The sequence below is a fragment of the Musa acuminata genome, chromosome BXJ3-9 (assembly GCF_036884655.1).
Source record: "Musa acuminata AAA Group cultivar baxijiao chromosome BXJ3-9, Cavendish_Baxijiao_AAA, whole genome shotgun sequence".
NCBI lineage: Eukaryota > Viridiplantae > Streptophyta > Magnoliopsida > Zingiberales > Musaceae > Musa > Musa acuminata.
Window position 1 is genome coordinate 10,905,033 of NC_088357.1, and position 14,567 is coordinate 10,919,599.

General features: G+C 40.6%; 2 protein-coding genes across 3 annotated transcripts in view; both read right to left on the bottom strand.

Annotated features, from left to right (window-relative positions):
• The window catches only part of LOC103998056 (probable cadmium/zinc-transporting ATPase HMA1, chloroplastic), a 39,992-nt gene extending 31,178 nt beyond the window's left edge, over positions 1-8,814 (bottom strand). For both annotated transcript variants that reach the window (XM_009419431.3, XM_065169267.1), the window contains exons 1-4: positions 8,046-8,814; positions 4,269-4,419; positions 3,981-4,165; positions 766-912 (exon numbers count right to left, since the gene is read on the bottom strand). In XM_009419431.3, coding sequence (XP_009417706.2) covers positions 766-912; positions 3,981-4,165; positions 4,269-4,419; positions 8,046-8,663 — 1,101 coding nt within the window. In that variant the 5' untranslated portion in view covers positions 8,664-8,814. The remainder of the gene's footprint in view (positions 1-765; positions 913-3,980; positions 4,166-4,268; positions 4,420-8,045) is intronic.
• Positions 8,815-10,788: 1,974 nt separating this feature from the next.
• On the bottom strand, positions 10,789-12,949 carry LOC103998058 (glucan endo-1,3-beta-glucosidase 11). The gene is made up of 3 exons (XM_009419432.3): positions 12,727-12,949; positions 11,293-12,624; positions 10,789-11,051 (listed from the first exon to the last, which is right to left on the bottom strand). Exons 1-3 carry the CDS (start codon positions 12,797-12,799, stop codon positions 11,017-11,019), a joined length of 1,440 nt encoding a protein of 479 aa, XP_009417707.2. The 5' UTR covers positions 12,800-12,949; the 3' UTR covers positions 10,789-11,016.
• Between the last annotated feature and the right edge of the window lie 1,618 nt (positions 12,950-14,567).

Here is a 14,567-nt window from a genome sequence, read left to right on the forward strand (position 1 = left end):
CACTAGAATTAAATTTGGAATTCAAATTGTGCAGAAAGACAGTTGCCTAATATTACAAAAGCAATTAGCATCAGGAAACCATGGATGATACAAAAGAACAAAATATTCCAGATCAATGATATAAAATTGGTTCATTTAAAAAAGATTGCTGAGATATGCCTTCACTCTTTAGTCAGCAATCCAAGGAAGACTCCTAAGTCAAGATAGATTAATCAAAAAAGTTTTGCATAAAATTAGTTGTGTTTTTTGTAACAGAAATGCAGAATCAGCTAATCATTTATGCTTCACTATTTAATTGATCAGAAACTTGATGTATTTTATTAAAATCTCATATCAAGAAACATCCTTCATCAAGAAGTTTGATTATTTTGTAGTTGTAGAGGCAAAAATATACTCCATATCTTGAAGGAGCTATGGATTGGTGCCATTGCATAACATATCATATTTGGATTGCAAGGAATGTAAGATCTTTAGTAAGAAGTTCATTTCAGAAAATTCAATGAATATAAAAATTGTAAGACTCAAGTTTTCAGTTGATGTGAAAGTGGTGGATGTTCCTAGTAACCAAGCAATCGATTCTACCTATTTAGTTTGTAAACAGTGTTGAGAGTTAAGGTTTTATTGGTTGTTTTTTGTTGTGATAAACATAAGAGTCCATGTAAAATTGAAAGGCACACAGCATAGTTCTGGAAGACATTCATGAACATTTAAAAGTTTAAGATGATCTTAAATGATGGAAAAAGTTCCAATGAGGTTCAATCAAACCTTTACAACCATCATTCCTTCCAAGTTCCGTGCACCACCAGGAATTGCATCTCCAACTCCTCTTTCTAGCGGCTTGGTTTCACCAGTTAAATGTTCAATAGTAATCGTTGATGCCCCTTGAAAAACTTCTCCATCTACCGGAACGGCCTAAGAAAGGCATCACTCTGTCAATCCTAAGTAAATAAGCACTGAGGATATCAAGTGATCCTTAAGAGAAACAAGAAGCATAACATCACACATCTCACATATTAAAACCACTCTAGGAACAGACAAAGACAGAACAAGAGAAGTCACAAAGATCATAAGTGCTGTGTTTTCAATTTTGAGACTGTTTATGGAAAGAACAAGCAGAATAGCATCTGCATGCCACTAGGCCAAGTATTATTTGCAACGTTGTATGCAGAATTAATCAGATATAAAGTGATTAAAGTAATTCTTTAAACAATAATTTGCAACAGAATAGACAGTGGACTAGTGGAGATGCACCTTGAGACCGTATGGCAGAAGACGGGCTACAAAAAATATATATATTATGAGTATGGTTCAACCAAAAGCAAGGGCACTTAACTCCATTTTAATCAATGCATGTAACAATCTACAGGATTGTGCTTCCTGCCTTCCAGGATGTCCAAACCAAGTCAGGTTGCAATCTGGATTCTTGACAGGTGCTTTACATAGGACCTAATGATGCTTCAAGTCAACACAACAAAAACCTAAGATGACTCATCCTATTGACTCTTTTAAGGTCCCCAACTCACCTCACAAGGATTTCGATAGATCATACTCTATGATAGTGAGGCAGTGACTATTATCAAATTTTACTTGGAAAAGAAGAGGACAAGAAGAAGAAAAGAAGGAATTAATAAACAAATAAATAAAGCCACCAAACAGGCAAATCTGCAGCAGGTGAATGCAGAAGACTCTCTACTGCTGGCAACAAGACTAAGGAGAAGGATCAAAAAAGAAGTCAGGGAAGAAAGGGATAAGATATCAACATGACCAGAGAAGGGCATTGATGATCATTATTAAAAAGCCCTTTCATGAGAAAAAATGTGTCTATAAGCACAACTCCATTAAAAAGAGTCCATATGTGATTGACAAATTATTGCCTAAAAAATTGATAATATATCATAATTGACACTATGACAGTCAACTTTAACAACAACCCATAAGCAAGGCAAGTTTAGGAGACTGGAAGTCCAGAATATTTTCCAATTAACCAAAAAAACTACTTGGAAGGTAAAAGCCCTAGGTTACAAGTTTCCCAAAGAGAGCAAAAAGAGCCAGCCTCCACAATTAGCAATTTATCTATTGTTAGCATATTCAAGATTCTCCATACAATGAAAAGGAGGATTGGCAACAAATAACATTCTGAACTTGATCGATTACCAAATCACCACCAAAAAAGGGCAGCGAACAAGATTGTATTGGTCCAACCATAAGCAAGGTAATTAACATCATGCCACACAAATTAATACATGTACCAACCTTCAGGTTTGTGCTCACTTGATGTCAAAACTCAAAAGAATGCCATGGAGGTCCAACCTTGAAATGTTTCTTTTTCTCACTAAACTAGAAAAGAAGAGAGTTACAAGGCCACTACATGAATATATAGCAGGGCACACTAAAAGCCCCCTTCTGACACGAATTAGTTTTACCTACTTTCTTGAAAATGAAAAGTGCATTCATATCAAACTCCACTCCACATATGTACACATAGGAAAACAAACCCCAACAAATGTAAACAGCTTCAAAGCCTTTAAAATTATTTATAGAGCCAAAAATGAGGAAGCAGTAATGCTTCAGTAAACAAGGTTGGATGATTTTAAATGCTTTCCATGCTAAAAACATGAGGCTTCACTGACACAAAGTTGCATATGTGATCGAGTTGGTTGTCCACTGTTGAGTACTACATTTTGTAGCTGACATCAAGGTTTTAATAGATGCATCAGCCCACTTGTACCCCTCCAATGGCACAAGGGACGAGAGCTGTCCCACATAGTACCTATGGGATAGTTCATCACATGCATCGAGCCTGCTTGTCATTCGTCACAAGTGCATGGGTGTTTATTGTGCATGGACTTGCCTTTAGACACCCCTAGCGTGACCATTCAAGCTCGCATAAGCACTTGGTAGCCTAATAAATCTCAGATGCCTTTGTTTGCTTTTGCAGTCCTGGCTTCAAGTGCCTTGGTTGTGTGATGACCACAGTTTGACTGCACATTTACTAATTAACTAACTTAATCCTCTCTTGCAATTTCTACAGCACTACTAGAGGTTGAAAGTAGGCTAGCTCGATAGCTAGTAGGTGTAGCTTAGGATGCCACATGACTTAAGCAAAATCGACTATGAAAAACCAGTATTGATACCATAGAGGCATAGACTTCGATTTCACGTAGGAACTGGTGAATGGACCATTTCCATTTCGGGCGGTCCAGTTCGATGCATTAAAAACAAAAATAATAATAATGTTCGGGGCCATGACTTCCCCTTCTCTTCCAAGCCCACCGCCTCTTCTCTAATATTTCACCCTCTCCTCCTCCTTTGTCTCTTCCTCTTCCTCTTCCTCCTCATTCCCCCTCCTCTCTGTCCTAACATCCTCCCCTCCTCTCCCTCCCCTGACAGAGTGTTGGTCCATACCATTGTACTGAATGTCAGTACTAGCAGTATATACCGGTCCAGCCTGGAACTGGTAAGGGTTGGTCCAGCATGAGATTACAAACCTTGATTGGTACTAGTATATTGCATTCACTTATAGTTTTTAGCTTTTTTATTATTTTATTCGATATTGGATAGTATAGGCTGATATACCACCTAGTATATCAGTGTCACTCTGGACTAATAGGTTACCAAAGCCTGTACAAACTGTTTTCTAAGTGTTTGGTTCACATTTCCAGGATAACTGTGAACAACATGTTAGTTTGAAACTAAACGGTTTTCAAAGCAGCATGCCAGGCAGCAACTTGACAACAGGCATAGTAGAGAGTGTATTACTATTAACAACTTTACATGATGGGATCAACAAAGTGTCAATACCTACACAAGAAAAATACCATGAACAAAATACACTATGGCAAACATACATGAAAACTTCTTTGGGGGAAAATATTCACAAAGACTTGAAAGTAAATTATCATCATCATGAAAGGAGTATCATAAAATCTCAAAAATCATCCAAATTTACAAACAAAAGTTATCAAATATTTGGCACAAACCTCACCGGCCCTGACCAGTATATATGAACCCACTTCAAGATCACAAACTGGAACTTTTGCATAATCCAATTTTGAGAATTGAGGAGGTTCATCACCATTTACATCTAACAATAGTGCATAATCTGGAAAGTTGTCTTTGAGTTCCTTGACATCAATCATTGATTGGCTGGTAAAATACTCTTCGGCTGCAAACAAGATTGTGCATTCAAAATTCAAACTCAGTATAACCTTGAGATGCTTCCATAAACATTTAAAATATAAGAGCTAAAAAATTGAATCAAGTATTACCAATGTGAGCCAGGTTAAACATTGCAAGAAGCAGGCCACCTTCTAATGAGTTCCCCATGAATACTGAAGCAAAGGCTGCAAGGGCCATGAGCACGTGGATATTCACTTTTCCAGAAGCAATGATCACAATAGCATCAAGTGCAGCCGAAACCTAAAAAGTAGAATACAAGTGACCCAAGACATGCCCACAACAATAAAAAAATTATGACAACTTAAATTTAAAGTGTCGATAAAAGAAAATACAACATATTAGCAAAATAATGCACCACAGACACAACAAGTAGGTAAGACAAGTACAAGGTTGGTTTATGCTGGATTTATTTTTCGAAATTAAATTTTATCAGCAAAATATAAAGCAGATAATGACCCACTTGAACATAAAACTTGCATGATATTACCAGATAAACTTCTCAGCTCAAACCATGAACTCTATAACTATGCTAGTGCTAGACATTATTGGCCGATAATTTTGAAATTCCAGATAGTGTGCATTATAACTTTAAAAAAAAGATCTCATGTGAGAGCAATGAGAAGATTTACTTGGAGAATTCACTTATCATGTGCGTAACAATTTACCAAAATGTAAGTGGCTATAATTTCAACTTAGCAAAATGTACTAGAAGCGAGCAATTGTGAGAATCATGCTAGGTGGTATCAGCTAGTTTTCACATGATACACCTGATCAGTATCAGTATTGTACAAACCAAGGTCCGCCATACCGTACCGTACCAGAATTTCGACCCGGGCTCGGTACGGTACGGTACCGGTGTACCGGGTGGTACACCAGGGCGTACCGAGCGGTACACCCTGGTGTACCGATACTGTAGCAGTGCTACAGTGTAGTACTGTAGTATTGTAGCGGTACAGGGTGGTCCGCGTACCGAGTACCTGGCGGACCGGTACGTACCGCCCGGTACGGCAGACACTGGTACAAACCAACAATTTTTCAGATTTTTCATCCTCACAATCAGAAAACCATCGACATCTACTAGAATTAATCAATTTCGATCAAAGTTAAATGATTTTAACCAATTCTAACCAATTTAAAGCCTAACAAAAAGAGGGAAGGAGCAAAAGGAGGAAAAGAAGAGGCAAGTTAAGATGGAGAAAAGACAAAAAAGAAACATATGATTATAAGAGTAAGATAAAAGAGGAAATGTTGCCACTATTGCATATGACATATGTTATTGCTTAAAATATCGCATCTGGTGTCTAACACCACTATTGTAGTGATCATTGTCCAAGGAATATAGAGAGAGGAAAAGAGAGAAAGAGTAGTCATTTCTATTGATACTATCATACGGGAAATATTATGAGACTTAAAATTGATCTTGTGAACACTTTCTTCAAATAAAATATTGATTCCTTGTCTGAATTATCCTAACCTTGAGTCCTTGACCATCACTGAGCTTTGGAATTTAAAACGACATATATACAATAATCATGTTCTATAATAGTATCTCCATAAAATATTGATTTTGTGATAAAAACATCATAGTTATCTTAAATTAATTAATTTCGAAAATTTTTGTTATCTTCTTTTTTTTTTACATTTCAGTTTTGTATCTTTTAATGTATTAATTTTTAGTATTTTTCATCATTAGCTGTAATGCATAACGAGGGTGAGAGAGTTTTTGGCACATAATCTTTGTATTTCCATAAAATATATTTTATTTCTATATTTTATTATTTTATTATTTTGTTTTTTGAGTTATTTTCTTGGCTGATCTTGTTCACAATACTGATCTTATGAACTATGGTGAATGACTTTAAATACAGGTTGGACCCTATCAATCCATCTAATCTTACAGATCTGACAAAGCACCAAGCATGGGCTTCTTTTTTTTTTAACTCCAGAACTACCAAGTGATACAAGTCGACATAGCAGTCGTTACCTCGATATCATGTCAGTCTGATTGATTCTCACAATTGGCATTAATGTGCTATCCGAGACCTTGATGGTGAGAATAAAAAGTTTCTAGTGAAAAAGTAGACTTCCTATCATCCTATGTACATATTGTAGAAGTTACCACGAGCAAGGCATTTCAGCTTTAAAATATTATTTGAGCACGTAGAAAAGAAATCATATAGTACATATTCCAATCAAATTATAAAACAAGCATATTTCAATTGTAATGTCAAGAAGGTTGTACAACAAGCATGTGAGTTTAAGTCCTAAATAATAAAGTACCATTTCCATTTATTATCATACTAGACTGCACATATCATGCTGAGACGATAATTGAACCAAGAAAACTCCATCAGGCCTCCGTAACAGCAGTCTGCCAAGGTTCTTTATTAATGGGAGAAGGAGATTCTAGTTCATACTCATTCCCTACGTAGAAGGAGAGATTTTCTTTTCCTTCATCCTCCAGTTTTTTCTTTCATTTTTCACCTTTTTGTACACATCTCAAACTGTACCAAGCCTATATTAACTTTATGCATTCTGACAGTACATATGAAACCATTTCATGTTACAAAACCTTAAAAGCGTGAGCCTGCAAAACATTCACCATTTCTTGGGACCAATTATATAATGTACCGATGGCAAACTCACTCAAATCCTCAACTTGAAAGTGGCTCCAATTTTCTCCTTTAGCTCCTCCATGCTAATTTATCGGTTGTTCATTGTTGCAGCCCTCTAGCCTCATAAATGATAAAACCATATGATTTTCATTTCTCAAGTATTATTTCCATTTTTAACCCTAAGCTAAAACTACAAGCTTATAAATTAAGATGAGTGTCATAACTAAGAGCAGAACACCACTTACAACTTAGATTTAACAAATTAAGTCAAAAACTACACCCGATGATCAATGCAAAAGAAGACTATGTGCTCGTTATAGAACAGAACTTTTGGGAGAATAGACGTTTACTGTCTTGTCAGATTTACCTATCTAAACATTAAGAATATATTTGATATCCTTTTAAAGTCACAAGATATCATAAATATCCTTCTAAAGTTATAAATGAATTGTGAGCATGTATGTAGGATTTTAAAGGACCATTATGTCCTCCTTTTTGCCATCCAATGGGTCAACCTGAATTCCCCAAACTAAATCATAATCAATATTTCCATGGGAAAAAAAGATTTGAGTGAAGGATCTAAAGCCCTCAATACATTATCTATTATTTCCAAAAGTGTTATCTTGATTTCTGTTCCAATAGAATGATGGATTATATTAGAATGAACATTTACTTCCTAAATATATCAGCTATTTTAGCTGATAAAGGTTTTGATAGTTTATCGCAAGGTCTGGGTCCGAATCCCACCTTTGCCACTTACCTTTGGCCAAATAAAAAATAAAAAATTTACTTCCTAAATAAAAAAATTGTCGTAAACCCTTCGGCCAGGTTCATTGCAAGATTAGACACTGGAGGGTTACTCACTGGTTGTATGAGGTTAAACCTCGACAAGGTTAATCTCCTATCTACAAACTAGAATTCCAGGTTCTCTAAAAAGTTTGAAACTGAATCTCAGACAATTTAACTATAATTCAATCTTCTTTATGTTTACAATTCACTTGCAGTAAGATTAGCTTGGTTCTTTTTTTCTGTTATTGTTAGAGGAGACTTTTTTCATGCGTTTACGGATCTCTCAGTTATTGCTATTCGGAATCTCTAATTCTACCAAACGTGTCTCAATTGATACAAGTTCATCCAAAAGGAACGCTCAACAACAAGTATTAAAAGGCTTGGCAATCCTTTTCTTGGAAGAGAGAGAGAAGGGGGAAGAGAGGAGAAAGAATAGGTAACATCTATAAGTTATGGAATTACCCCAACGAGAGGGAAAGCGACTGCGATAAGGGCATTCTGCAATGGTTTGCCCGCTCGACCAGGCAGTAAACAGTGGCAGGCAGCAGCAAGGAGGAGCAACACCATGGAGCAGCAGCACAGCTGCAGGTGCTCCCGGAGGAGATCCGCCAGGTCTGCCCACCCTACAGCCTTTGCGAAGCGGAGGACAGCCTTCTGAGCTTCGTTCGGAAGCCCATCTTCTCCATGGCCATGACTATGACCATGCCCATGGTGGTGGTGATGGTCGTGGTCGTGGTCGTGGCTGTGGCTGTGGCCATGGTGACTATGGTAACTGTGGCTACGGACACCATGATCGGCGTTGCCGTGCGCGCTACAGCATAGAGGACGGAGGATCAGGGGTCCGGAGGGCGGGTAGAGTAATGGGCTTTTGCTGAAGATCAACGAGGAGGAGTGAGCAAAGGAATTGGGGCGCCGATAACGATGGACCAGGGTTGGGGTTCTGTAGTTGAATGGCGAGGAGGAGGACCTTCGCTGTTGCGTCGCCCTCGCCCTCGCCCTCGTCGTCCTCTTGCAGATCGGGAATTGATCGAGCGCCGCCGGGCTGTTCCTACTGCGAGTTGCGAATGCGAGGGATTCCATCCGTCTTCCTGGAGAGACGGAGCTACAAAAGGTGCATCGGCTCAGTCCGGAAATGGCGAGGGGACGCGGGCGCTACTTGGGGAGGTTGTGGTGCAGACTCCTTTGGGATGTCAACGGACCATCCACATGATGTGCTCACCTCGTGTCATCGCTCATCGACTCTGTGTTATTTCTCTTAATTCGTGTACGGACTTCTTGCATGGCTCCATCGTTTGTCATAGAGTTGTTGGACGACTTTTCTTGGAGAAATCTAATCGGATCGGTAGACTGGTAATTTTATTCTGAAAAGTAAATAATTTTGAACGAATTCTAAAATCTTATATTTTCACCTTATTACTAATATAAAAAAAATTATTAAGAAATTTTTAAACGATTCTTTTTAAGACAATCGATTCACTCAATGGCATCGAGCAAAAGGGAAAAAAAATAGAGAGTGAAAGGTAGAAAAAAATGATAGGAGACTGATTATCAAGTCAATAATATTATATATATTTTATGTAAAAGTATATTATTAAACATTTTAAAAATAAAAAATATTTTTCAAAAAAATATTTTTTTTAATTTGTTCAAAAAATTTAAACGTCCGACATGTACAACTCACAACCGAGAGATTGTAATCAATAATGAGCATATTCTGGCATCTCCCCTGTAACTATAGTTAATCGTCACGTTAGATCTGATGTGGCACCTCGGAGTTGATATAGCATGCACATGCGAACGTAACACTTTGGACTCGTACGAGACAATCACCTGCACCCGTGCCACTAGCACAGACTCGTACAAGACAATCAATTATGTAGCGCGCACCTAAGGTTGTACAAGACGACACCACACAGTACGAAATTGCTCGAGAACGCACAAAGCAACACCACATGGCATAGAGCCGTGCAGGTCGATCAGCATTATGCGAAGTGTATGGGTCAATCGCTTAGGGTATTAGCAATCATTAACGGACCATGTATGGTCGACCCTCGACTACGAGTATAAAAGGCGACCTCCTGGTCGGTGTAAGGGGTCAGATCTCGGACACTCAAATCCATCCCATCACCATCATGCTAACTTAAGCTTTAGAGTGGATGAGTCAGGATTTTTCCTTCTGATTTCAATCTATGTGCAGGAGCCTAACAAGGAAGGAAAAGTAACCCAACTCTATCTCGGATCGACTCAACATATGACATCCCGACTCGACCTAACACTAATTCTCTCTAGCCAAGAAGCCACGTCGACAACCTTACACACTTGGATCAAATCGAGCCGCACCGACAACTCAGCATCGACGTCAAGTTGCACAACACATCTCAAGCTAACCACATTTAGCTCTATGGCCAGCTGCGAGGTGTCATCAAAATCAAGCCTTAGATATCCTTACTACATCATTTAATTGTAGCGACAGATGAAATATTAACGATAATATGATTATGAGATTATCAACAAAAAAGTAACTGAGGGGGGATGTGGGATAATATCGCCATAAAGAGCCACAAAATCAAATCTACTGAGTCAACGAAGGTTATGGCACTCAAACGAATAATTTGTTTTGTTGCTATAGTTAAATTACCAAGACAGAATCTTATTGTTTGAAGATAATTTCGAGCCTTGAAAGAGAATCAAACAACAAAAATATATTCAACTTAATTGTAAAAAAATTCAAAACTTTAGTCTATCCAATGGATCTTCTCAGATTGAACCACAATCTCTAGCTATATGGTTTCAGCATTCAGCATCCACTATTAAGTTATTATTATATCTTCGTCCTTGTTCGAAGACATACCTACGTGATAAAAATAATAATAATAATAATAATAATAATTCTCATTTAATTTTGAATAATTTTTCTTCAGTTCAATTTTAGTCTTCAGGCAAATTTCAGCTTTAACATTGATTTAGGTGCTTCCTCAGGCCCCAATGCAGTCGACATGGCTAATACTCAATAATTGGCAACAGTGTACGATCTTACCTATCAAACCTTTCTAATCTCATGCACTTGCCGATCCACCAAAGATCTCTTTTCCTACCCACATGTTCGTGTCACAAAGTTCATCTTCTCTTGCACGTGCCACGATGCAAAACATCAACCGGACTTGGTCACGTGGCAGACCGACTGTTCAGATCCAATGGTACCGAGTACAAAACGACATGCATTGACGCTGGTGAACGTTAAAACAAACAAATCCAACGCCATAGCTGTCGTCCACTAAGGGAAAACAGAGCGACGGTGAATCAGCTACTGCGTCGGTTCACATGCCGTTCACATGCTCTGTTACGGTCTTTAATAGTCCAATAATTACGACAACTACAACATATAATGCAGCCACCCAAAGCCGCCCATCGCTACCATTATTTGCAGCTCAGCTCAGGCTCCCGACGGAAGGGCACAGTTACCAATCCCTGCAACGTGACCAAAGTGCAACAGTGATCAGTCTGCAAAGATATTAACCAGAAGCGCTTACGTCATGACAGCGCCGAAAGACTCCGCACATGACGCAACACGTCACATCGTACCACACTGGACACGGCTTCCCGCACCCACTTGCTTATGGGAACGGCGGTAAATTTGTGGCCATTTACCGCGAATGCCGAACCATGTCCGAACGAGGGCGTATATTACGTGAGGTTAGGGGACACTTACTGGGTGGCTGCGAGACCACGTAGGCGGCCCCCTCGAAGTCGCATGTCCCCATGGCCCGGCCTTTACCCTGGTAGTAGCTGTTGAAGGCGTACGACGCGTGCGCCTCCACCGTGTCGGGCTCGTAGCACGCCGCCCCTTGCTGGATCGGTCGGCAGTCCGCTCCCCCCTCGCCGCACGCGTAGTCCATCGCTGCCTGCAGCCGCGCCTTCCCCACCATCGCGTTCGCCACGCACCAGCTCTCCCCCGTTGAGCTTGTCCGCACCGTGCCGCTCGAAGAGGACGGTGGCAGCGTGGTGGAAGGTCCTTTGCCCCTGACGTCCTCCCACCTTAGGCCACCTCCGTTGCTCCCGCCGAGAGTGAACTCGACGTCGTAGACCTTCCCCTCGTCTGGGTAGAACAACCCGTAGTTCCTCTCCGACGTCGGGCCCGGCTTCTGGTTCTCGTTGAACAGGGCGAAGAGGTAGACATCTATGTCGGCTTGGGGCCTCAGCGGCGTCCCGGCATTGCCCGAAAGGACCCGCCTGATCAAGTTCCCGTTGTATGCGGCCGCGTTCGCTTGTCCCGCGCCCGTCTCGTCGGCGTCGCCCTTGGACGGCCATCCCGTCTCGGAGATGACTATTTTGATGTCCTCGTACTTGATGGCGGACATGGCGGCGAAGACGGCGTCGATCTGGGCATCCAAGAGGCTGTAGTAGCGGAGGCCGTTCCCGGAGTCGACCACGCCCGGGTTGGGCCGGAAGAGGGCATAGTCGAGGGAGATCACATCGGCATTAGCCTCGTAAGCGAAGAACGGGTAGGCATTGACCATGAGGTAAGAGCCCGTTTGGCGTAGGAACTCCAGCATCGGCTGCAACACCGACACAACCAGTTCGGGCCGGAACGAGCCGGCGGATGACGGGTAGGAGTTCTGGAGAGCAGTAAGTGCGATGGGGGAGGATATCTTGATTACGCCGTCGAGGCGGAGGCTGGACAGGGCGGCGTGGACGTTCTGCATGGCTGGGACGAGAAAGGTGGTGAGGTTGCGAGGGTAGACGAACACCTCGTTACCGACGGCGATGGCCTGGATCTGAGTGGAAGGGTAGTAGGCGACCACGTTGCGCTGGACCCAGGCAAGGGCGAAGCCGGGGCGGGCCGCGGTGGACGCCAGGATCTCGTTGGGGACGGTGACCACCACCTTGACGCCGGTGCCCGCCAGTGCGCGGAGGAAGGAAGGGTCAGCGTCGTAGAGCTTGACATGACTGATGCCGTTAGACTTCAAGAGCTCCACCACCTCCGTAGCCGACGGAAGGTTGTTTGCCACCCGGCCATAGTTCACACCAACAATTCCTGCTTCTGCACAACACCAGAAGCACATTTAGCAGAAAAAGAAGCAAAACGGTGGTCAGAACAGAAGGCCGAGAGACGGCACGATGCAAGCGAACTCCCTTGTCTCACCTGCGGCAGTGGAGAAGAGGAGAAGCAGAGAACAACATGCGAAAATCCCCATGCTCCGTGACAAGCAGAGCATGAGAGGAAGAAGTGTCCCGGAGTGGCTGTCGCCGGATTTCTTTCACAAAAGGTGAGAATAGGGGGGGCAAGCAGCAGAATCGTGGGGGAAGTGGCGGAGATTAAGAGGTGACGAAGGTACGCCTAGAAGGGGTCGAGGGGGAAGGGAGCACGAAGCTTAATGTCAGTGGGGACGTGGTGGCCCCATGGTGGGCTCCACCCATTGCACTCGTGACAGTGGAGTGACGCACTGAACAATTTCCCGATCCGCCGCACTAAAGTCGCTATGCGGTAACTAATCGAACGAAAATAATACTACGAGCTTTCACGAATAAATGGACCGCACGAGACCGACACGATGAGTTGGCTATGTCACGTAGAGATAACTTTCTTTCGCTAGGGAGAGGTTGTCTTTTGTGTCTCGACAAATTTGGTGACGAAATTAGCAGCATAGAATTAGGAATAGTGTGGCAAAATGTAGATATAGCTGGAGGAGTTCATCGAGTAACTCCATCGTTTTCGGAGTGGCGAACGATTCACTTTCGAATGTGATGACCGACCATCTTCTAAATTTAAACAGCCCTTACTTATCATTATTATTTTTCTCGTGATCCACGATAATAACTCATAGCCTCCGATAGTATAATCATCCGTCATCACAAACTGAAATATTAAAATTATTTTTTTATCTTTTATTTTTATATTTTCATTTATAAAATAAACGATTTTATCATAAATAGATCTAGATATTTTATTATAAAAAAAATATTAATATAATTTTTCAAAATATAAAAAAAAATTACTAAAAATAATTAAGTATAAAGATTAATCTATAATTACCCGTTAATATCCTTGCCTCCTATCAATTCTGACATGGTATCCTTGCCTCCTATTAATTCTCACATGGTTCGGCTTGATTCACAGCCTCAACCATGGTTCATTTAATATTGATTTGATTTACCTCTCTTTTGTTTCTCATGAACTACTCGTATCTTTATGGCTTCATAGCTCTGTCACATCTGTCTCCTTCCTAGTCAAAGACTCCTTCGCTGTGTTGTTGGAGACTTCTCTCTTAGAATGTCATCTCCCTTGTAGTGTAGTCTCGTTTTCCTTGCACCCATCTTTCTTGTTGTGGGAGGTTCATTAAAGCTTAGCTTCATCATAACCCTACAGTAAAGTATTAGAGTCGATATCTTTATTCATTTCCTGATAGATTAAAAACTAGATAATGACAATAAAAAAGCTGAAAAGAAAATTCACACTCTCAGTTTCCAGGATTTCCTATATTTTAATTTAAAATTTTCTTAATAATATGTAAAAAATAATGCATGATTTAAGATAACTCATAAAACTTACTACGTATATGTTTTTCCTTTTATCCCAGGAATGATTCATAAAACCTGCCAAATTAGAATAAAAAATTACTATTGGGGTATTATTATCTATTTGTGGTGAAAAAAAAATCATGATTACATTGATAAGTATAATAGACAAATCTATAGTTACACTCGTTTAAATTAATCAACTTGAAAACTAACAAAATAATAGAGAAAAGAGAGAGAGAGAGAGAGAGAGAGAGAGAGAGAGAGAGAGAGAGACCACAGGTGGCTTCAGTGGAGATGGGAGGAGAGAGAGAGACGAGCATAAAAAAAACAGGTTGAGAAGACTGTAACGGCGGATGAAACGGAAATGTAAGCATGATAGAAGAGAAAAAACAAATGATGTTGGTGATTGACGAGAGGAAGAGATAAGCGTCCAAGAAGACGACAATAGAGAAAATTATAAATATG

Coding starts and splice junctions, on each gene's coding strand:
- LOC103998058 (XM_009419432.3), bottom strand. CDS start 12,799: ATGCTCTGCTTGTCACGGAGCATGGGGATTTTCGCATGTTGTTCTCTG. Junction 12,625..12,726: donor CCTCTTCTCCACTGCCGCAG/GTGAGACAAGGG, acceptor GGTGTTGTGCAG/AAGCAGGAATTGTTGGTGTG. Junction 11,052..11,292: donor CGTGGTCTCGCAGCCACCCA/GTAAGTGTCCCC, acceptor GTCACGTTGCAG/GGATTGGTAACTGTGCCCTT.